The sequence below is a fragment of the Balaenoptera physalus genome, assembly GCF_965194825.1.
Source record: "Balaenoptera physalus genome assembly, chromosome: 7".
Classification (NCBI taxonomy): domain Eukaryota; kingdom Metazoa; phylum Chordata; class Mammalia; order Artiodactyla; family Balaenopteridae; genus Balaenoptera; species Balaenoptera physalus.
Window position 1 is genome coordinate 110,554,329 of NC_138886.1, and position 22,742 is coordinate 110,577,070.

Here is a 22,742-nt window from a genome sequence, read left to right on the forward strand (position 1 = left end):
TCTAGAGATCCATTGTTTTTTGTTTGTTTGTTTTGTTTTTTTTAAAGATTGGCATTTTTATTTAATTTATTTATTTATTGGGTTGCTTTGGGTCTTCATTGCTGTGTGCAGGCTTCCTCTAGTTGCAGCGAGCACGGGCTTCTCATTGCAGTGGCTTCTCTTGTTGTGGAGCAAGGGCTCTAGGTGCGTGGGCTTCAGTAGTTGTGGCTCGCGGGCTCTAGAGCGCAGGCTCAGTAGTTGTGGCGCACGGGCTTAGTCGCTCCGCGGCATGTGGGATCTTCCCAGCCCAGGGCTCGAACCCGTGTCCCCTGCATTGGCAGGCGGATTCTTAACCCCTTTGTGCCATCACGGAAGTCCCTTTTTTTAAAAAAAATCTGATAGTTTATATTAGAAGTGGCAGCCCTGGGGAGGATCCTCTGGGAAGATCCCACATGCCGCGGAGCGACTAGGCCCGTGAGCCACAACTGCTGAGCCTGCGCGTCTGGAGCCTGTGCTCCGCAACGGGAGAGGCCGCGACAGTGAGAGGCCCGCGCACCGCGATGAAGAGTGGCCCCCGCTCGCCGCAACTAGAGAAAGCCCTCGTACAGAAACGAAGACCCAACACAGCCAAAAATAAATTAATTAATTAAATTAAATAAATATTTTAAAAAAAGAAGTGGCAGCCCTGCCATTTCTCATGGCTTACTTGTGCTTGCCTAGTTAGTATTGTCTTCGATCTGCATCTTGTTTGAAGGAATCTTGTCAAGACACTTGGCATTTTGGTGAGGGTTAATTTAGTGAAAACGGTATAATACACATCTTAACCTGGCACATGTAAGCTTCACCACATCACAATATGCCAAAGGGAACCAACTAGTGAAGAAGCAACTGTCAGCTTTCCCCATGTGAACGTCCGGCCTCCTCAGAAGACCTGAGACCAGCTGACATTCTCAGTCATTAAAAGCACCTGTGTCTTTCCAGATTGGACAAACCAAGTCTTAATATAATTTTATATCTTTAAGTAAAAAATATAAATAAAAGGTATATTTCTTCTTAAACTCTACTGGATCCTCTTGCACGCCCCATGTGGTGGACCCTCTCACTCTGGAAAGCACTGTTTTAGAGAAGGCACAGCCCCCTCTTCAAAACATTTAGTAGTCACACTTATGTTTACTCAGTGTACGGAAAAGTCAGAAGTCTATGATGTAGTCCCCTGTGGTGACTCTGTGTCTTCCTAACCCCAGGCTTCAAGGCCCAGTCTGGCAATCACTGAACAAGCCTTAAGGGAGGGAAACTTATTTGAAAAAGACAGGCATTACTCTTATGGCCAGGAAACAAAAATAGAGGCTAGGTAAACAAGGAGATGATGAAAGTGACACAGACATTCCAACCGGTGGATAGGAAACCAAACTCTATCTCCTTGTAGTGCTTTGTTTCAGCTCCACGAAAAATCATGTCAAGATTATGCCAACCCTGACGAAATACAGTCACTTTATTTATACCGAAAACGCAGGCTGTATTATTCCGCTCTCTTTGGTGAAATAAGAGTAATTATAGTATAATTTTTAAAATCAGCTTAAGGGAGACGAGAGGAAACACTGACAAGTTTGGCACAGAATATGTTTTCCAGTTAAGCAGCAAGGATTATGGCATGATTTATTTTTAATATTGAATCATACTGGTATTCTCCAGTTTGGGTTTTTATAATCTTTGTAACAAACACATTTAGCTATTTGAGATGAGTTTTTTCCAATTCTCTGAGATTCTCTAGCAAAATATTTTTAAAGCAAATAAAATCAAATCCAAAAACCTAACCTAGTCAAAAGTAAGCAGCTTTCAGAAAAAAGCCACCTTATTGAAAATATGGCAAGACTAAGCCAGCCAACTTTTGACAAGAACAAAATTCAGTACTTTCAGAAGAAATAGTTAAATATTTATGGCTGGGTCTAAACATCTTGTTTTCCATGGAATAACACAGCAGAGATGTTAAATAAAAGGGTCAATCAGAGATCTGTTTTTGAGAACGTACTGCAATTGTAACTTTGGATCTACTAAATCTTTCTTCCTGTAACAACATATGTTTTAGATTATGAGTAGTAATCAACAGGCAAAACAGGTACAGAAAAAGTTAATAAGGATCAGAAATAATGTGAATCTTGGGAAGCCTATTTTGAGGCAGCATTTGTGAAAATTCAAGAACTTGAATTTATGCCAGTTCTGTTTTTATATGAGAATTAAATCTCCAAAGCCAGAAGAACGCAACATTATAGTCAACACACTACAGTGCGGTTCAAATTTTTACAGCACGTTTACTCAAAACTGCAGAGTAGTTGGAAAGCCATTTTTTTAAACCATGGCACAATTACTCTATTTGAAAATGTACAGTGTTTCCGAAAGATGCAGGAAGCAAACCATTCTGGCAAATGAAACAGGGAGCCCAATCTATCTTCATCTCAGACTCACAAGGCTTAATTATTTCTAAATGTCAGTTAGCCACACCATAAACGTCTGCCTTGAACAGTCAAATTTTCCAAAGAAGCCGAACTTTCCTGGGTGGGGCAAGAGGCGGAGAAGGAACAGGATTCATGTTGGCTTACTGCAGCGTTGGAAAAATATTTAGCACCACACACTCAACAAAGGCCTAACACAGCAAAGAGCAATGTCCAATCAATCCATTTTGCTCTATTGCCCTAGTCCTCTAAGGAACTAAAATACGGCGAAAGACTAAAGAGAGTACAAAAGTTTGGCGGCGGCGGGGCTTGGGGCTCCTAAAGGGGGGGAGGGAGGGGGACCATCAAGAAAATGTCACCAATTTTCCATCCGTCTTATTGGCCCTAGGATGGGAGAGTGTTTTACTTATCCAGGGAGAGAAAGAGTTGAAATTCTTTTCACCTGATCAACCTTACACGCCTTAGCCGTTACGGCTACTTTCTGGAGCAGACCATTACTCAGCACGAAGGTGGGAACCGGCGCCTTCTGTAGCCAGGGGTGGGGGGCAGCGGGGTCTTGGGGGAAGTGGGAAGAGGAATAGAAGCATCAGGTGACAGCGGCCCTCCCCACGCCCTCCGAGTCCTCTGTTCTCCAGGACCCACACCTGGACTTCGGAACGACTGAGCACAAGCTGACCTGCGCGCTGGTCCCCAGAGCAGCTGGGGAGTCCAAGGGCAGGCTCGGGCTAGGAATCCCGGGGGTGGGGAGGAGGCCGCGGGGACCCGACGTTCGCCTCCTCCTGGACGCCCCCCACCCCGGCGCACGCCCACCTCCCCTCTCCCAGCCCCTCTCCCCAACTTCAGCCCTCTGCCCTGTGCGCCCGCTCCGCACTCCGCTGCCCTCGCCCCCCAGCAGCCGGGCCCGCCTCGCCTCCTCCCGACCCCCTTACCTTTCCATTCTTGGGGCTGCCGTTAAGAAACAGGGTCACCCGCCTCATCGCGCTGCCCCCACTGGGTCCTGAGTGAGTCGCCACCCTCCCACCTGGCTCTCCTCCCACCTTTTTCTTTTCCCGCCCTTCCCCTCCCTCCACCCACTCGGACTCTCCTCCCTTCGCCACCTTCCTTCCCTTACTGACTGACACACACACACACACACGCGCGCGCACAAACACAGGCACGCACTCTCTGTCCCACACCCCAAGGTTGGCGGGTCCTCCTTCCCACCCCGCCCCTGGGCTCCTCAGTCAGCCTGGGGCCCTTCCCCCACCTCTCCCAGACTGACTCTAAGCTCCGCCAATCATCGGGCAGCGCCGGCCAAAATTCAGCCAATCATCGCCCTGCACTGGGTGGGCTCTAACTAACCCAGCCCAGGTGGAAGGAGGGAAGAGAGGCTGCAGTCTAGCCGACGGGGAAGGGTTATCAGCCAATCAGAGCGGAACCTGGAGCCGAACGGCGGCTCAAAGCGTTACTGAGCAGGCGCATAGCCAACACCAGGTAGAGCTCATCTGCATACGGAGGCGGGGCTTGAGGGAAGAGGCAGAGCGCTGGAAGTGATCCACAACCAGTCAGAGCCTCCCAACTTTAACCCCTCCCACTCGCTCAACCCACCGAGGAAACGGCTGCGGTCGGGACTGGCTGATTGGGTAAGAGCCAGCCCGTCGTTCTGTCAGGATTGGTTCAATGATTCTTTTCGAAGTTCGCAGCATCCAATCGAAAGGCCTGGGACGGAGCCAAACGACTAACCAAAAGGTTCCTCCGCGAGGCTCTCACGGAAAATAGTTCCCGCGGACACAGGTCAGCAGTGGAGCTCTCTGGACAGTGTGTTAACGACGGCTAGCGGTGGTGTTTCTCCGAGCCCACGAAGCCACTCCTGTTCCTGGGAAGGCGAGGTAGAGGTCTGGGAGAGTTCGGTGCGCGCGCGCACACGTGCGAGTGGCGTGGGCGTAGAGATTCGCAGAGTAACGCCGGGACGCCGAGGAGGCGGGGCCGGCGATTTGAATCGGGCGGCGGGCCGCGGCCGGGCGGAGGGGAGGGTGTAGGTAACGCCGGCTGTGGGGTCTGGGTGTCGGCGGCCGGGGACCAGGTACCCCCCCGCGGCTGGCTTGGCGGCCGACAGTTACTTTCTCGAGCGAGCCCATCAGGACCAGAGAGCCGAGGCCTAGAAGGCACGACAGCCACGACACTCATCGGCGGAGTGTTCAAAATAAACCCGAGAGCGAGGTAAGGCAAGCGGCCTGGTTGGGATTTCCGAGACAGTAGTGCCGCAGAGCTGTTTCTTCGACGTGTTTCTCAGAAGTGTGTTCTACTGGATCACCCGCGTGCTTTTTAAAATGCAGATTTCTGGGGCCCAGCCAGACCTCCTGAATTAGAATTTTTGGGAATCCGCAAAGCTGCTTCTCCAACAGGGTGCCTAGATGAGTCTCATGTTCGCAAAGGTCGAAAAGCCTTGGCTTTATAGTATGGGATCTGCTTTGTTTCATCCCGAACAGCAGTTTGCTCCATTTCTCTTTAATTTGAGCTCCAAAAGTAGTCTCTTGTCATCTGTTTTCGTGCCAGTATAGGTTGTATTAGAATTCAGTCTTGAAAGAGGATCTCGATCAAAACACATTAATTTTGGAGGTGGGGTTATTTTTCTTTTTTCTTTCTTCTCTCTCTTTTTTAGATGGATGGTAGTTCAAAAGACAGCAAGCCCCTTGAAACCAAGGCGTCTGCTATTAATAACGCTGGTATGTAGTGGCCTGTTGTTTCTTTGTGAAATTTAAGGTTTAGGTGTTTATCTTGATAATGATGTTTAGACATCATTATCTACATATTGTCATACATATCATATCTACATATTGTCTGTTTCAGAAAGTACCTCTTTTATTTTGGGAAATGGGAAGCTTGTAACTCCTCACAAGCCTGCAGCTGAAGTGACTCCTAATCGTTGCATGTCAGATGCTTTTCAATCACCTTTGAACTTTTCCACAGTAACTGTGGAGCAATTGGGAATTACACCTGAAAGTTTTGTAAAGAACTCTTCAGGTAAGAGATGTTGTTCTTCTATTGCAGTGCCTTTAAAAGTTGAAAAATTAAACTCTATTTTGTTCACTTACACTGTCTATCTTATTACTTTATCTAAATTGATTGACTCTCAGACTTGCTGGATCAGGGAGTTGAGGGTCCCAGGGCACCCAGCATGATAGTGTTCCTAAGTCACAGCTACGCTCCAGGCCCAAACTGGAAAAGGACATGTTGTGCGAGTCGCTTTTTGACCCGACACATGGGATACAGGAGTGTGTATGCGAAAATGTAATACATTTTATGGTCATGTATGGTAAAAATGAGAGAAAGTTGAAGGGCAATTAAAATATGACATTGACAGACTGGGGCATGCCTCTTTCAAAATCGCAAACAAAATCGACTCAGGCTTATCTCCTTTATGGAACAGAAATGAAATTCACCTGTGAAGTCTGATTTAGCTGAAGAAACAAATAATGGGAATGGAATTAGAGAACAGAATTTAGAAATGGAGGGTAATGGGGTACTTGGAAGTCAGAGGGCACTAGACTAGTAATACCTGATGGAGACAAGACTGCAGTGGATGCCAACCTGTGTTCCCTTCTCAAGAACATCATTCTTAGACCTTTAAAAAGCTAGACTGGCTGGAATTAAGGGTAGTGTGCTGAAGGTAGACAGGTATCTAAGAGAAACAAATTATTTTGAACAATTGAGGACATGAGAGTGTGTGCCTGGGGGGAGATCGTCCTTGGGGATCAGAAAAAGAGAAGTTTTTGTTTTTTTTTTAAGAATATATTTTTTTAATTAATTATTTATTTATTTATTTATTTATGGCTGTGTTGGGTCTTCGTTTCTGTGCATGGGCTTTCTCAAGTTGTGGCAAGTGGGGGCCACTCTTCATCGCGGTGCGCGGGCCGCTCACTGTCGCGGCCTCTCTTATTGCGGAGCACAAGCTCCAGACGCGCGGGCTCAGTAGTTGTGGCTTCCGGGCCTAGTTGCTCCGTGGCATGTGGGATCTTCCCAGACCAGGGCTCGAACCCGTGTCCCCTGCATTGGCAGGCAGATTCTCAACCACTGCGCCACCAGGGAAGCCCAAAAGAGAAGTTTTTAGTCCAAAGCAATCCATTACCAACTCTGTGCAGGAAATAAGAAACAAAAATGAGACCTGTTAATTCAAATATATTCATGCGTTTGTTCCACAACTTTTTTTAATAAATTTATTTATTTTATTTATTTTATTTTTGACTGTGTTCGGTCTTCATTGCTGCACGTGGGCTTTGTCTAGTTGTGGCGAGTGGGGGCTACTCTTCGTTGCGGTGCGCGGGCTTCTCATTTCGGTGGCTTCTCCTGTTGTGAAGCATGGGCTCTAGGCGCGCGGGCTTCAGTAGTTGAGGCTCGCGGGCTCAGTAGTTGTGGCTCACAGTCTCAGTAGTTGTGACACACGGGCTTATTTGCTCCACGGCATGTGGGATCTTCCCGGACCAGGGCTCGAACCCATGCCCCTGCATTGGCAGGCGGATTCTAAACCACTGCGCCACCAGGGAAGCCCTGTTCCACAACTTTTTGATAAACGCCTCCTATGTGCCAAGCACTGCTCCAGGGGCATGGAATAAATCAATAGACAAAACAAAGGTACCTACCCATCTGATGATGTGAGCACAGTTTTGCCTGTACTTTTCCACTTAGATCTCTGTACCATACATTCATCATATTCTCTCTCAGGCTGGTGGATCATGGGTATTCAGGGCATGATTACTGATTGCCTTGTTTTGTTCCAACTTACAAGAGAGTTTTCATTATAGGAAAGTCATCATCCTACCTTAAAAAATCCAGACGACGCTCTACAGTTGGTGTTCGGGGCTCTCCTGAAACAAACCATCTAATTCGTTTCATTGCCCAGCAGCGGAATTTAAAGAATGCTTCTTTGACCAAGAATTCCCCTTGTCAGGTATGATTTTCTTTTTTAAGTTCTGTCATGAATTCTTCTAGGGGATGTTTTGCTCTGTTAGAAGGCTTTTGTCCAGTGTTGGTACTCTCCAGTGCACCTCATCTGTTTGGGATCTGGAGAGAGAATATTTTCTCTGTGTCTTACAGAGATTGTGCGCTTAGTGTAAATGTTGATGTTGAGCATGGATCTATTAAAGGTTATGAGATCCTGGATAGAAATGGTGTTCCGGAGGCGCTTTCTGTTTTATTTTGCACATTTTTGTCTAGTTCATGTCTGTTTTTCTCTAATGAGGTGAGGCAGTGTTTTCCGACCTTTTTCTTTTAATATTTTGTCTGTAAGTGTCTAATACTTTTGTGACTACTGTGTGTTGGCATGTAGGGGCAAGAGTTCCCCACACCCCCACCAAAATGTATTTGGGATAACCTTGTGGAAAGGAGCGAAGTGTTTGTTGCTGGGGAAGTATTTAGATATTTTTGCAGATTTTTATCAGAATAATACATGCTTCTACAAAAGTCAAATAGTACAGACTCGCTATGAAAGGCAGTCCCGGGCTTGCCCTTCTTTGGCTCTTTTGGCTCTTTTGGTATGGGCCTTCCTATTTTAAAAGGTACTTTTATTGCCACTTCTTTATTTTTCATTTTAGACCCTGTGTATACATGAGGCTGTTTAGTGCAGTGCAGGGCTTCTCAGAAATTATCTGCAGATTCCTGGGAATCCCTGAGTCCCATCCCAGAGGTCCATGAGGTCAAACTATTTGTTGAAACAGCACTAAGCTGTTATTTGCCCTTTTTCACTGTGTTGATGTTTGCACTCATGGTGTAAGAGCAGTGGTGGTTAAAACTGATGGCCTCAAGCAGTCATTTTACCTTCAACCCTGTTCATCATTTACAGAAAACAATAATAAGTCCAGTTTCACTTAACATCCTTGATGAAGCAATAAAAATTATACATTTTATTAATTTTCAACCCTGGAATATTATGTGTGATGAAATGGGAAGTAGACACCAGGCACTTCCGAAGTATATACCAAAGTGTGGTGGATGTTTCCAGGAAAGTCATGGATATGATTGTTTGAGCTGTGAACTAGCCACTTTTTTCATGGAACATCGTGTTTATTTGAAAGAATGACTGACAGACATGGTTAGTCAGACTTGGGAATGTGGCTGGCATTTTCTCAGAAATGAACAGTGAACCTGCCACTTCAAGGAAAGCCAGATATTTCTTACCAATGAAAAAAATTCGAGTTTTTGAGAGAAAACTAGAATTTTGGAAAACTTGTATTCACCACTGTGATCTTACTTGACAGCTTCCCAATGGCTGCACTTTTCTGATGGATCAGTGGGGATATTAATGTGACGTTTGGCTATTGCACAGTAAAATATGTCAACGTTTGGAAGATACACATAACTGAGTGAACCAGTATTTTCTACGTGACCAGTACATGCAAATTATACCCTCAAGTTGCAGGATAGGCCCATGGATTTTAACATAACAGAATATGAAAAGTTCATTGATAGGATTTCATATTTGACATTGCAACTAACATTTAAGAAATCTTCATTGAATTTTGTGTTGCATTAAAGGATATCCACAATTCTGGAAAAGCTGTTGGAATATTCTTGATAGATAAAACGAACGTGAACTAAGAGTCTTTGGTGTGCTGAATAATTTTTTAGGGTGTAAAAACTTATTGAGAACTGTGTTAGAGTATATGGGAACATGGCCTGTGGAGTTGTATTGTTGGTGTTTGATTCTAGGCTTTATTATTAGTTAATTGTGACTTTTGGCAAATTACTTGAATTTTCTGGTCCAGTTTCCTCATGTATAAAACAGGGGTGATAATAGTAGCAAGGGTTTTATGAGGTTGAATAAATTCATAGATATGAAATACTTACAACTGTGCCTGAAACATGGTATGTTTTATGCTATCATTGTTGTTATTTCTGTGAAAAATGAGGATTTTGCTCTCACATCTCCTAGCCATAGCTGTCCTGACATTTTCCCCTTCCTGCCTTCCTACCAGTACAACCAGTTACAATTTGTGTTTAAATTAGGGTTTACTATGTATTATCTAATCCTATAGATATTTTTCATGAATTGCCATATGGTGTGTTAGGGCCATATTTCCTTTCTTGCATAACTTTTGTTTTTCCTGTGATTAATAAGTACCTTTTTTTTTTTTTGGTTTAGTCTTTTAATTTACCATGATGGACTATCTTTCACTGTGGATTGTTGAGGACATTATAGTTTTGTTGAAGTTTTCTTCCTTATTTCATGGGGTCTCATTTTGCTACCTAATTATTTTAGGTTCTGGCTCATGCTCAAATCTTTCTTCAGATGCCTAGTGATCCTTGACTCTGTTCACATTTGAAGGTGCGACACTTTAAAAACTGACTGGGAGCTAACTGTGTGTGTTCTGGCTCTGCTGGCTGGTGGATTTCCATGTAGGACAACAGGGCCACTTTTTCAGTGAAGGAACTCCCAAATATTAGAATCCTGTGGGTATTTTCTCTTTGGCAGATCTGTTTTCTTTGAGGGAATTCCTGGGGGTGTAAACCTGAGCCCTAGAACTGTGGAAGGCAAATGTGGAAAGTGGCTGGAAGTCATTGAGAAGACTTGGACAAACTGTTTTCAGTACAGGCCTCCTATCCTTAGCTGTTTAGATCTCATAGAGTCCTAAATCTCTGTGTCCCCTCCAAAACATAAAGGTTCTTTCCTATTTGTGGAGAGATCTGTGGGTTCACGTGCGACTGATACAGCGTCAACATTGCCCTGGACCCTTGTTTCAGACATATTGAATATCTGATGCTTTAGATAACCTGAGCCTTTCTGGGGGTCTCTAGCAAGTCTGCTTGTTTCCTGTTATCAAACCACCCTAAGGAGCCCCTGTCAGTTTCAGCTTTCTCTGGACTAAGTCAGTTTTTGTTTGGTGACATTCCATATCTGCTGTTGATTTTTCTCTTTTTTTTTTTTTCTTAAGGATATACATACACATTTGTACATAAACACATCCCCACACATATCATATGACTGTACTTATTAAAAGAATTGCTGGAATATATAGTTGTAGTATCTAGCATTGAGATATTCAAGAATGAAAACAAGAGTAGTGGAGGAAAGATGAGGGGTATATATTGCAAAATGATCACCACGCATAGTTACAAATTCTTTTTTCCCTGTGATGAGAACTTTTAAGATTACTCTTTTAGCAACTTTCAAATATGCAATACAGTATTATTCATTATAGTCACCATGCTGTACATTATATCCATGACTTATTTATTTTATAACTGAAAGTTTATACCTCTTGACCCCCTTCACCTATTTTTTGTTTTTTTTTTTTTGTTTTTTCCTTCACCTATTTTTTACACACTCCCAACAACCAGCCACCAATCTGTTCTCTGTATCTGTGAGCTTGGTTTGATTTTTTTGTTTTCTTTTGTGTGTTTGTCTTAGATTCCACAGATAAGTGAGATCGTATGTATTTGTCTTTCTCTGATTGACTGACTTAGCGTAAGGCCCTTGAAGTCCATATGTGTTGTTGCAAATGGCAAGGTTTCATTCTTATGGCCGAATAATATTCCATTGTGTGTATACCACAATTTCTTTATCCATTCATCAAACGACAATTAGGTTGTTTCCATATCTTGGCTGTTGTAAATAATACTGTGTTGAACATGGGCTTACATATATCTTTTTGAGTTAGTGTTTTCCTTTGATTATCCAGAAGTAGAGTTTCTGGATCATATAGTACTTCTTAATTTTTTGAGGAACCTCCATACCATTCTCCATAGTGGCTGCACCAATTTGCATTCTGACCAACAGTGCACAAGGGTTCCCTTTTCTCCACATCTTCACCAACACTTGTTATCTCTTGTGTTTTCAATAATAGCCACTCTGACAGGTATGAGGTGATATGCCATTGTGGTTTTGATTTGCATTTTCCAGATGATTAGTAATGCTGAGCACCTTTTCATGTACCTGTTGACCATCTGTATGTCTTTGGAAAAATGCCTATTCAGATCCTCTGCCCATTTTTTAATCAGATTGGTTTTCTGCTATTGAGTTGAAATGAGTTCTTTTTATATTTTGGACATTAACCCCTTATCAGACATATGATTTGCAAATTTGCTCCCGTTTGGTAGGTTGCCTTTTCATTTTGTTGATGATTCTCTGCTGTGCACAAGGTTTTTAGTTTGATACAGTCCCACTTGTTCGTTCTTGCTTTTGGTGCCTTTGCTTTTGGTGTCAAATCCAAAAAATCATCACCAAGACTTATGTCAAGTTGCTTACCACCTGTTTTCATCTAGGAGTTTTACAGTTTCAGGTCTTATATTCAAATCTTTAATCCATTTTGTGTATGGTGTAAGATAGTGGTCTAGTTTCGTTCTTTTTTGTATCTGTTCAGTTTTCCCAACACCGTTTATAGAAGAGACTGTCCTTTTCTCATTGTATAGGCATACCCCCTTTTATTGTGCTTTACTTTATTGTGCTTTGCATTTTTTAAAATAAATTTATTTATTTATTTTTGGCCGCGTTGGGTCTTCATTTCTGTGCGCGGGCTTTCTCCAGTTGCGGCAAGCGGGGGCCATTCTTTGCTGCGGTGCGCGGGCCTCTCACTATCGCGGCCTCTCTTGTCGTGGAGCACAGGCTCCAGACGCGCAGGCTCAGTAGTTGTGGCGCACGGGCTTAGTTGCTCCGCGGCATGTGGGATCTTCTTGGACCAGGGCTCGAACCCGTGTCCCCTGCATTGGCAGGCGGATTCTTAACCACTGAGCCACCAGGGAAGCCCCCCTTTTTTTTTTTCTTTTCTTTTTTTTTTTTTTTTTTAACAAATTGAAGGTTTGTGGCTACCCTGCGTCGAGCAAGTCTACTGGCACCATTTTTCCAACAGTATTTGCTCACTTTGTATCTCTGTGTCACATTTTGGTAATTCTTGCAATATTTCAAACTTTTTCATTATTATCTTTTATTATTACTATATTATATCATATCATTACTATTAGGGTGATCAGTGATATTTGATATTACTATTGTAATTGTTTTAGGGCGCCACGAACTGCACCCATATAAGGTGACGAACTTAATCGATAAATGCTGTGTGTTTGTGTGTGTGTGTGTGTGTGTGTGTGTGTGTTCAAACTGCTCCACCAACCTGCCGTTCCCGCATCTCTCTCTCTCTCTCCTTAGGCCTTCCCATTCCCTGAGAATAACACTATTGAAATTAGGCCTTTAACTGTTCAAGTGAAAGGAAGAGTTGCACATCTCTCACTTTAAATCAAAAGCAAGAAATTATTAAGCTTAGTGAGGAAGGCATGTCAAAAGCTGAGATAGGCTGAAAGCTAGGCCTCTTGGCCAAACAGTTAGCCAAGTTGTGAATGCAAAGGAAAAGTTCTCGGATGAAATTAAAATTTCTACGCTAGTAAACACACAAATGATGAGAGAGCAAAACAGTCTTACTGCAGATATGGAGAAAGTTTTAGTGGTCTGGATAGAAGATCAAACCAGCCACAACATTCACTTAAGCCAGGGCCTAATCAAAAGTATGGCCCTAATTCTCTTCAGTTCTTTGAAACCTGAGAGAGGTGAGGAAGCTGCAGAAGAAAAGTTTGAAGCTAGCAGATGTTGGCTCATGAGGTTTAAGGGAAGAAGCTGTCTCCATAACACAAAAGCAAGGTGAAGCAGCAAGTTATCCAGGAGATAGATCTAGCTAAGATAATTAATGAAAGTGGCTGCACTAAACAACAGATTTTCAATATAGATGAAACAGCTTTACATTGGAAGAAGATGCCATCTGGGGCTTCCATAACTAAAGAGTAGAAGTCAATGCCTGGCTTCAAAGCTTCAAGGACGGGCTGACTCTCTTGTTAAGGGCTAATGCTGCTGGTGACTTGAAGTTGAATTCAAAGTTTATTTACCATTCTGAAAATCCTAGGGCCCTTAAGAGTTGTGCTAAATCTATTCTGCCTGTGGTCTAAAAATGGAACAACAAAGCCTGGATGATAGCATATCTGATTACAGCATGGTTTACTGAATATTTTAAGCCCTCTATTGAGACCTACTGCTCAGTAAAAAGATTCCTTTCAAAATATTACTGCTCATTGACAGTGCACTTGGTCACCCAAGAGCTTTGATGGAGATGTACCATGTGATTCATGTTGTTTTCATGCGTGGTAACACAACATCTATTCTGCAGCCCATGGATCAAGGAATAATTTTGATTTTCAAGTCTTATTACTTAAGATATACATTTTGCAAGCCTATAGCTGCCATATATGGTGGTTCCTCTGGATCTGGGCAGAGTAAATTGAAGACATTCTAGAAAGGATTCATCGTTCTAGATGCCATTAAGGACAGTCATGATTCATGGAAAGGGATCAGAGATCAAAATATCAACATTAATAAGAGTTTGGAAGAAGTTGATTCCAACCCTCATGGATGACTTTGTGGGGCCCAAGACTTTGAGGGGTTCAAGGAAGTAACTGCAGATGTGGTAGAAATAGAGAATTAGAAGTGGAGCCTGAAGATGTGACTGAATTGCTGCCATCTTACGATAAAACTTTGATGGATGAGGAGCTGCTTCTTATGGATGAGCAAAGAAAGTGGTTTCTTTTTTTTTTTTTTTAAAGGAATTCCTTTATTTTTATTATTTATTTTATTTATTTTTGGCTGTGTTGGGTCTTCATTTCTGTGTGAGGGCTTTCTCCAGTTGCGGCAAGCGGGGGCCACTCTTCAACGCGGTGCGCGGGCCTCTCGCTAACGCGGCCTCTCTTGTTGCGGATCACAAGCTCCAGACGCGCAGGCTCAGTAGCTGTGGCTCACGAGCCTAGTTGCTCCGCGGCATGCGGGATCTTCCCAGACCAGGGCTCGAACCCGTGTCCCCTGCATTGGCAGGCAGACTCTCAACCACTGCGCCACCGGGGAAGCCCTGAAAGTGGTTTCTTGAGATGAAATCTCTTCCTGGTAAAGATGCTTTGAAGACTGTTGAAATGATGACAAGGGATTTAGAATATTGCATAAACATAGTTGATAAATCAGCTGCAGGGTTTGAGAGGATTGGCTCTAATTCTGAAAGAAGTTCTCCTGTAGGTAAAATGGTGTCCAACGGCATTGCATGCTACAGAGAAATCGTTTGTGAAAGAAAGTCAATCTATGTGGCAAACTTCATTGTTTTAGGAAATTGCCACAGACGCCCTAACTTTGAGCAGCCACCAGCCTGGTCAGTCTTTGAGGCAAGACCCTCCACCAGCAAAAAGATTGCTGCTCACTGAAGGCTCAGATTGATGGTTAGCATTTTTTAGCAATAAAGTTTTTTAATTAAGGTATGTACGCTGTTAGACATAATGCTGTTGTGCACTTAATGGAATACAGTCTGGTGTGAACATAACTTGTATATGCACTGGGAAGCCGAAACATTTGTGACTTGCTTTACTGCAATATTCACTTTCTTGTGGTGAGCTGGAACCTAACCCACGGTGTCTCCAAGTTAGGCCTGTAGCTTCTTGGTTCCTTTGGTGTAAGTTAATGGACCTTATAAGGGCGGGCTTATTTCTGGGCTCCCTATTCTGTTCCATTGATCTATGAGTCTTTTTCTGTTCTGATTACTATAGTATTATCGTTTGAAATCAGGGTGCATGATGCCTCCGGCTCTGTTCTTTCTCAAAATTGCTTTGGCTCTTCAGGGCCTTCTGTGGTTCCATACAAGCTTTAGGATTGTTTGTTTCATTTCTGTGATAAATGCTGTTGGAATTTAGACAGGGATTGCAGCGACTCTGTAGATTGCTTTGGGTAGTTATGGACATTTTAACAATATTATTTCTTGCAGTCCATGAGCATAAAATATCTTTCCATTTATTTGTGTCGTTTTCAATTCCTTTCATCAGTGTCTTATAGTTTTCAGGATGCAAGTCTTTCAGTTCCTTGGTTAAATTTATTCCTAAGTGTTTTATTCTTTTTGATGAAGTTGTAAATGGGATTGCTCTCTTAATTTCTCTTTCTGATAGTTCTTTATTTGGGTGTAGAAACACAACATTTTTGTATGCTTATTTTGTATTCTACGATTTTACCGAATTTGTTTATTCTAGTAGTTTTTTGGTGTAGTCGTTTTCTATATATAATATGTATCTGCAAATAGTGACATTTTTACTTTTCCCTTTCCAGTTTGCATGCCTTTTCTTTTCTTTTTCTTTCTTTTTTTTTTGCCTAATTGCTACTTCTTGATCTTTAAGTGTGACGGCATTAGTTATTGACTTCCCATTGTGTTCAGTGGAAAGTTAGCCCTCTTTCTTCCTCATACCTTTTATCGTAAATGTATGTATGCACTTCCCATCCTCTATAACTTCCCAATAGATTGGTTCCATCAGTATTCAAATGTTTACCTTATTATGACCATGTATGTTCTGCCCTGTTTTTCCTCATGCGTTTGTCTTACTCTGTCCTTTTAACTCTTCCTGGACCCCCATGGCGTCCCATTCCTGTGCCTGTCCATCGCAGCAAAGCTCCCTGAACAGCCATCTGTCCTGTGTTGCTCCGCTTCCTTCCCTCCCATTCTCTCTACTGTAGCCAGTCCAGTCGGACTTCTGTTTCTACCACTCCATGGAGAAGACTCTTGTCACCATTGATCACAAATGGCCCACATCTTGGCCAAGACAAAGATTAAGTCTAAGTTTGCATCCTTCGCAACCTTGCCTCAGCTTTTGACTGAGTTTAGCTACTCCCTCCTTGAAGCTCTTTCTTTGCTTTGTTTCTGGGATACCACACTGACCTGATTTTCTTCCTGTGTCACTGTCATCCGTTCCTGTGTTTCATTTGCTTATTCCACCCCTTCCAGTTTTGCCCTCACAAATGCTTGAGCTCCCCAGGGCTCTCCTCTGCCCCCTTTTCTTTGCTTTCCTTAAGTAAACTAATCCTTTCCCATGGCTTTGAACATTATCTATAGGCTGATGACTCAAATGTCTAACATTGGCCCAGAGTTCTGTAGCACTCCAGACTTAGATACCCAGTTGCCTATTCAACATCTCCCTTTGGGTGTTCCAGTAAGCATTTCGAGTGTTACCTGGCCACAGCCAAACTCCAGGTTTCCATTCCCCACGAGATCCTCCAGTTCACTTCCTCATCTCAGTACACGCTGTCATCCAGTCGCTCAGGCCAACGACCTACCAATCTTCCTCGGTTCCTTCCTTTTTTTTTCCTTTTCATCTCCCACATCCAACCCATCATTACCTTTTGGCTTCATTTCAAAAACCTATCTGTAATTCCTCATGTCCCCCAGCTCCACTGCTACAACCCTAATGTGATTTCTACCTGAATCACCAGCTGCTTCTTCATAACTGGTCTCCTTATTTCCCTCCTTCCCTGGTCCGTCCACCATCCCACAGAGCAGTCCAAGAGATACTTTTAAAGAATGAATCAGATCATTCACTCTGCCTCTTAAAACCTTCCCGTGGCTTCTTGTTATGCCTTGAATTAAACTCAAACCCCATCTTGAAGCCTTGAGTGCCCTCCCTGATCTGAGCCCTGCCTACCCCTATTCTCAGCTCCCCATCTCCTGCCATTTTCTGGGCACGCTGGCCTTCTTTCTGCTGCATCCTCTTTCCATCTCAGGGCCTTTGCTCTTGTTCCGCCTTGTTCTTGCAGAATGCCTCCCTCCCCCAGTATCTTCCCTTAACTACCACTTTCTGTTGCAGTTCCAACTCAGATGTTACTCCTGATAGAGCGCTGTCCTGACTCAAGTAAAGCAGCACTGTTATTACTAAATCACACTCCTTTTTTACCTTCTCAATGCACCTCTTGTACCTGAAACTATATTAATATGTTTTCAGAGTTTCACTCTAGAATGTAATTTCCCCCTGTATCCTGAGCCCCTTGAATAGTTTCTGGTACATGGAAAGAATGCTGACTGACCGATGTAATTCCTAAGACAAAAGCATCAGAAAAACAGTCCGTTTTGAATGCTTCCTTTATTTTTTGTACATGAGCATTGTTCTCTTTCTCCGTCAGGAAACAGAGAAACAACAGTTTTGACTGGGGAACCTTTAATTTGTTTAAAGCAGTATTTCAAAATGCTCCCAACTCCTAGCACATTAAACCTAACCCTCCCATGTTCAAATATAAGTACAAACAATGTACATTCAACGTAAATTGTATGACTTTGGGATTAAACCCTTTCTTTCTCTATATCTCAGTTAGGTAAGAGTTGACCACCAGCTTTTTATAAATGTTATGTGCTGTTTATGTCGTAAAGGTTTACATCATCAACCATATTTGAATTTTAAATGTTGTGTTATTATGCAACAGAGTTTGCTTTCTGAAGGTATTTAATTGGGAATAGAATCCAGTGTGTGAGCAGATTCACTGTCAGACATGGCTTCAAGGTTTTAACTGATTTTTCTCCATATGATATCTTAAAGGGAGGTAATTTTTTTACTTTACTTTCGCCTGTTAGCATAATTTTTTAAATTGGTATAAGCTCCAAATCAGTGGAAATATGTTAGTCTAAATAATAAAGGGGGGGAAAAAAACCCAGAGAACCTAACCAGTAATTTATTTTATAGGTAACAGAACTATTAAATTGTATATTGCTTACACTTATCTGGCACTTCTATCCCTGCTAATACCAATTTGACGACTCTTTGGTTGAAATCCTGTTAGCAGAGTCTCCAGAGAGCTCCTGTGCTTAGACCATTTTTAACTATTTGGCTTTGTAGTTTCAGTGAATGGCTAGCTTTTAGCTCTAAGGAAGTAAGCTCCCATGACATCAGGAAGATTTAGCTGGTGGGGCGCCAGAGGGGAGAGGGTATATGTGGGTGGGTGTCTAAGCTACTTCCGAACGTCTGTATATTGTTCTGGCCCCTGGGGAGAGGGTGTGTCTGGATGGAAATGAATACAGACTAGGTTGGATGGAACTAGTTATGCTGAGACCTACATGTGACAAAGGTGCCATGCAGATCATTTTCTAAGGATATTTTTGGAAAACTTTGGTAAAATTTCCAAATAGACAAGTTCTTCCTATCCCTTCTTCCTTAGCCCTATCTCCAGGATTTGATGCTTTCTTGTGATCTCTATACAGTCTGTCTCTCTCTCTCTCTCTCTTTTTTTTTTATGTTGTTCTTATTGGGTAAACTCTCTGCTAACTGTACAGACATAAAATTCTTACTACTGATTTTAATTTTTATTTTGTATACAATTTTTAAAGGTTACACTCCATTTAGTTATTACAAAATATTGGCTATATTCCCTGTTTTGTACAATACATCCTTGTAACGTGTCTTACATCCAATAGTTTGTACCTCCCATTTCCCCACCCCTGTATTGCCCCACCCCAGCCCCGTAACAGCTAGTTTGTTCTCTGTATCTGTGAGTCTGTTTCTTTTGTGTTATATTCACGAGTTTATTGTTTAGATTCCACATATAAGTGATATTATACAGTATTTGTCTTTCTCTGTCTGACTTATTTCACTTAGCATAATGCCCTCCAAGTCCATCTGTGTTGCTGCAAATGGCAAAATGTCATTCTTTTTTATGGCTGAGTAGTATTCTACTGTATACATAAACCACATCTTCTTTATCTGTTGATGGACACTTAGGTTGCTTCCATATCTTGGCAATTGTAAATAATGCTGCTATGAACATTGGGGGTGCATGTATCCTTTCGAATTAGTGTTTTCGTTTTTTTCAGGTGTATATGCAGGAGTGGAATTGCTGGGTCATGTGGTAGTTCTGTTTTTAGTTTTTTGAGAAACCTCCATACTGTTTTCCACAGTGGCTGCACCAATTTACATTCCCATCAGCAGTGTACAAGGGTTCCCTTTTCTCCACATCCTCGCCAGTGTTTGTTATTTGTGGTCTTTTTTTTTTTTGTCCATGCCACAGGGCATGTAGGATCTTAGTTCCCAGATCAGGGATCGAACCTGCACCCCCTGTGCTGGAAGTCCAGGGTCTTAACCACTGGACCACCAGGGAAGTCCCTATTTGTGGTCTTTTTGGTGATAGCATCCTGACAGTTGTGAGGTGATATCTCATTGTGGTTTTGATTTGCATTTCCCCGATGATTAGCGACGTTGAGCATCTTTTCATGTGCCTACTGGCCATCTGCATTTCCTCTTTGGAAAAATGTCTATTCAGTTCTTCTGCCCATTTTTTAAGGGATTAATATCCAACAGATGTAAACAACTCGTGCAGCTCAACATCCATATAGTCTCTTCAACTGGCCTCTCAAACATTTTGTGCGGAACCTCTTTCCCTTTCACATTTGATTCTCTGAGGCTATCTCAGGTTATGGGCTCTCAGTTATAAAAGAGGGTCCTTAACCACCCCTCCCACTCCCCCCCCCCCGCCCCCAGAAAGAATCCTTTTAAAGATTGTTAAGCCCTCAAATAACTGGGATGTGTTTTGTCTGGGTGCCTTTTTAAAGTGCTTTCCATCTCCTCCAGGTTTCTCCTGTCTGGTCCATGGGCTTGTCATTGTCAGTACTGGCCAGCCTATAGCTCCACATTTATACTTCCCATGTAGCTATTGCCCTTTGCTCAGATTAAGGAGGAGAGAGGAGAAACGAAGATGATGGCCGTACACCGAATATTCAGACTAAGAGTGTGTGATTCACGGGAGGAGAGGCTCTGCTCTATTAACTTATTACCTCTGCTCTTCGAACAGCCTATCTTTGGTTTGATTTATAATGTCCCCTGTGCTTCTGTGTTTTAACAGGGCAGCCCTGTTTTGTATCGAAATGTTCATTCTTTAAGAGAGCAAATATCTGCCTTCCAGTCGGCTTTTCACTCCATAAAGGAAAACGAGAAGATGACCGACTGTCCTGAATTCTCAGAGACGGAAGGAGAGTTCAAGACCACAGCCTCGAGTGAGTAGAAAGAAGGGCTTTAGTATTTATTCAGACCATCCTCAGTATAAAGAAGATTTAGTTCTACAGTGTGAAAGCAGTCTTTTCTGAGTAGAGCTGTATTTTTCAATAGGGCCTACCATTTAAAATTTGGGACATTTCACACAAAAATCTGGATTTCTGGTTTCTCTTGAAAAAACGTCATATCAAGCATTCCTGAGCCTATGTCTTAACATTTCCACGTGGCCACAATTAAGTGTTAAGTGTTATAATGTCAAAGCCAATGGGCTCATTTCATCTTTAGAATAGGGCATGTGGTAGATTTGAGTGCACAAAGCTTGATTTTTTAGAGGATTATTATTAAGTTTGGCAAGCATTTACATGAATACCAAACTCCCAACCCTGATATTATAAACAGATACATTCAGTCTGACATCTTGATAGCCTGCCATATTCTTTACCATAACTTTTAGATTGTAATTTATTTGGTAATCTTTTTCTGTCACTTTTGATTTTCCAATCACAAAGCATTGCAAACACCAGAACTAAACAAAATCTTGGTCTTGCTGTAACCACCATAACCCTAAGGTTCCAAATGGTTTTGTTTGGTTTCTTGAACTATCTGCAAGTACATTTCAGCACCTCCTTGGGTGCAGGGCATTGTTACTCAAGACAAATCCAGTTCATCTACCTCTGCAGTACATGACCTGCTCCGACGTACTCATTTTTATTTGTAATTTGTAACTTACCTATTCTTCAGTTTTTATCTGAGCTTTTAAATATTTTATTTACATCATTACTAAAGTTCTATAGACAAATTCCCTTTTTGTACCTAGGAAGAACTGTGGCTGTATTTTTCATAAAATCATACACAGTCAAAGCAGAACCAATATTACAACATAACCACATCCTTTAAAATGTTCAAAAGAAAAGGTTTCATTCTAAACTTAAAAATAGAATGAGATACTATATCAAAAATGCAAATGTATCTTGACGTATCTTTGTACATCTTAAAGTCTGAAAAAAGTCAATTCTAATAATTAAATTTTTATCTTTTTAGCAGTCATGTTCTTTTACTTTTCAGTTAGATTTCCTTTTTTGAATAAAAAATGTACAACTAGAGTTTTCATTGATAAAGTATTTAGGCTCAAGCATTAAATTTTACTAAAATTATTAGGATATACACAATTTTCAAATGATGCTGTAAAAGAAAATATTGAAGCCTGTGTTGTTTTGTTTTTATTTTGTTTTGTGTACCTAGCCAAAAAGGAGAGTCTTGGTGAATGTCAACAGTGTGAGTTCCCTGCAAACTTGTCATCCAAGCGACAGAGAACATCCTCTCCGAGCAGCTCTGATGGAAATCTAACTGATGCCTTTGGTCTCCAGATACACAATGTTGCTGCTTTTCCCAATACAGATAGACAGTGTGCTGTTGAAACTTCTGCAAATCTCTCTGAGGTAATTCACTTATTGGAAACATAGGAAAATGAAGCTTTGGATTTCTGGCTAGTCAGTTTTAGGACTGACTGTCAAGGCCCTTTTGCAATTACAGTACTTATGTATATTGTATTGCTGTATTTTATCTGGGTTTTAAATTGTGTGTGTGTGTGTGTGTGTGTGTGAGAGAGAGAGAGAGAGAGAGAGAGATTTCCTGCTTGTTAAATTTTTTTTGTGGTTGGTTGGCTTATTGGTTATTAGAGACAGTTTTGATTAACATGTTGCTTTTGATATGAAAAAGACTTTATGAAAAGATGAAGCCCCGTGGTCTTCTATTTTTGAGGTCTTGTTGTAGGTACCAGTGGTACAATGGTGAGAAAGTCACGGTCCTGCCCTTGAACAGATCTTTGTCTGCTGGGGGAGACAGACATATGAGCACCTAATTTACACAGAACTGGTAAATGAGGTGAAGATTATACTTGGGCTGTACCCCTCAGGTCTGGGGGTCTGGCATTTCTCCCTTGATGCCCCTCACTGGTTTAATACCAGCTGGAAAGCATGGTGCCGTTTAGCGATTTCTCCCTTGCTCTCCCCACTTCGTTCAAGTAACTGTAGGGATTTTTTTGTTGCTTATAACTACCTAGAGGCTGTCAACATCATCGAAAGATGATCACCAACGTGAACTGAATCATACCGTTAAGTGACTTCCTTGGGGGTTAAGACTCCTCGCTTCCACTGCAGGGCGTGCTGGTTCGATCCCTAGTTGGGGAACTAAGATCCAGCGTGCTTCACGGGGCGGCCAAAAATATATATATAATAATAATCATCATCATACTGTTGAAGATCCTTGACCTTCACACAAATGTAAACGGGGATCTAGTTCTCGCACGACCCTTAGTTCTGGTTTGATACAGCAGGTTTCTGTTTTTGTAGTGAGAGAAGACACCTAATGCCGGTAGAGTAGAAGCTTTTTTCCTGCACCTTCTCTGTCATGTAGATCCAGTACATGTCCTGTTGACCTTATCTGGACTGGCTTAATAAATGGTTGATGGTCATTAGGGTTGACCATCAGGGCCCCCGTGGGTTTCATGTGTATCTCAGAGATGCCTATAATCTC

The 22,742-nt window shown here is 42.2% G+C and overlaps 2 protein-coding genes across 10 annotated transcripts in view; one reads left to right on the forward strand and one right to left on the reverse strand.

Moving 5' to 3' along the window:
* KCTD9 (potassium channel tetramerization domain containing 9) overlaps positions 1–3,648 on the reverse strand; it is a 60,745-nt gene extending 57,097 nt beyond the window's left edge. The window contains exon 1 of one of the 4 annotated variants that reach the window (XM_082468997.1): positions 3,359–3,648. In XM_082468997.1, the coding sequence (XP_082325123.1) occupies positions 3,359–3,406 (48 nt within the window). In that variant the 5' untranslated portion in view covers positions 3,407–3,648. The remainder of the gene's footprint in view (positions 1–3,358) is intronic. The other 3 variants (XM_082468996.1, XM_082468998.1, XM_082468999.1) reach the window with 3 other exon arrangements.
* A 156-nt stretch (positions 3,649–3,804) lies between these two features.
* CDCA2 (cell division cycle associated 2) overlaps positions 3,805–22,742 on the forward strand; it is a 52,895-nt gene continuing 33,957 nt past the window's right edge. For 2 of the 6 annotated variants that reach the window (XM_082468852.1, XM_082468853.1), the window contains exons 1-6: positions 4,386–4,628; positions 5,071–5,134; positions 5,259–5,432; positions 7,211–7,356; positions 20,059–20,209; positions 21,450–21,646. In XM_082468852.1, coding sequence (XP_082324978.1) covers positions 5,071–5,134; positions 5,259–5,432; positions 7,211–7,356; positions 20,059–20,209; positions 21,450–21,646 — 732 coding nt within the window. In that variant the 5' untranslated portion in view covers positions 4,386–4,628. Of the gene's footprint in view, positions 4,298–4,384; positions 4,629–5,070; positions 5,135–5,258; positions 5,433–7,210; positions 7,357–20,058; positions 20,210–21,449; positions 21,647–22,742 lie in introns of those variants that run through there. The other 4 variants (XM_082468851.1, XM_082468854.1, XM_082468850.1 and 1 more) reach the window with 4 other exon arrangements.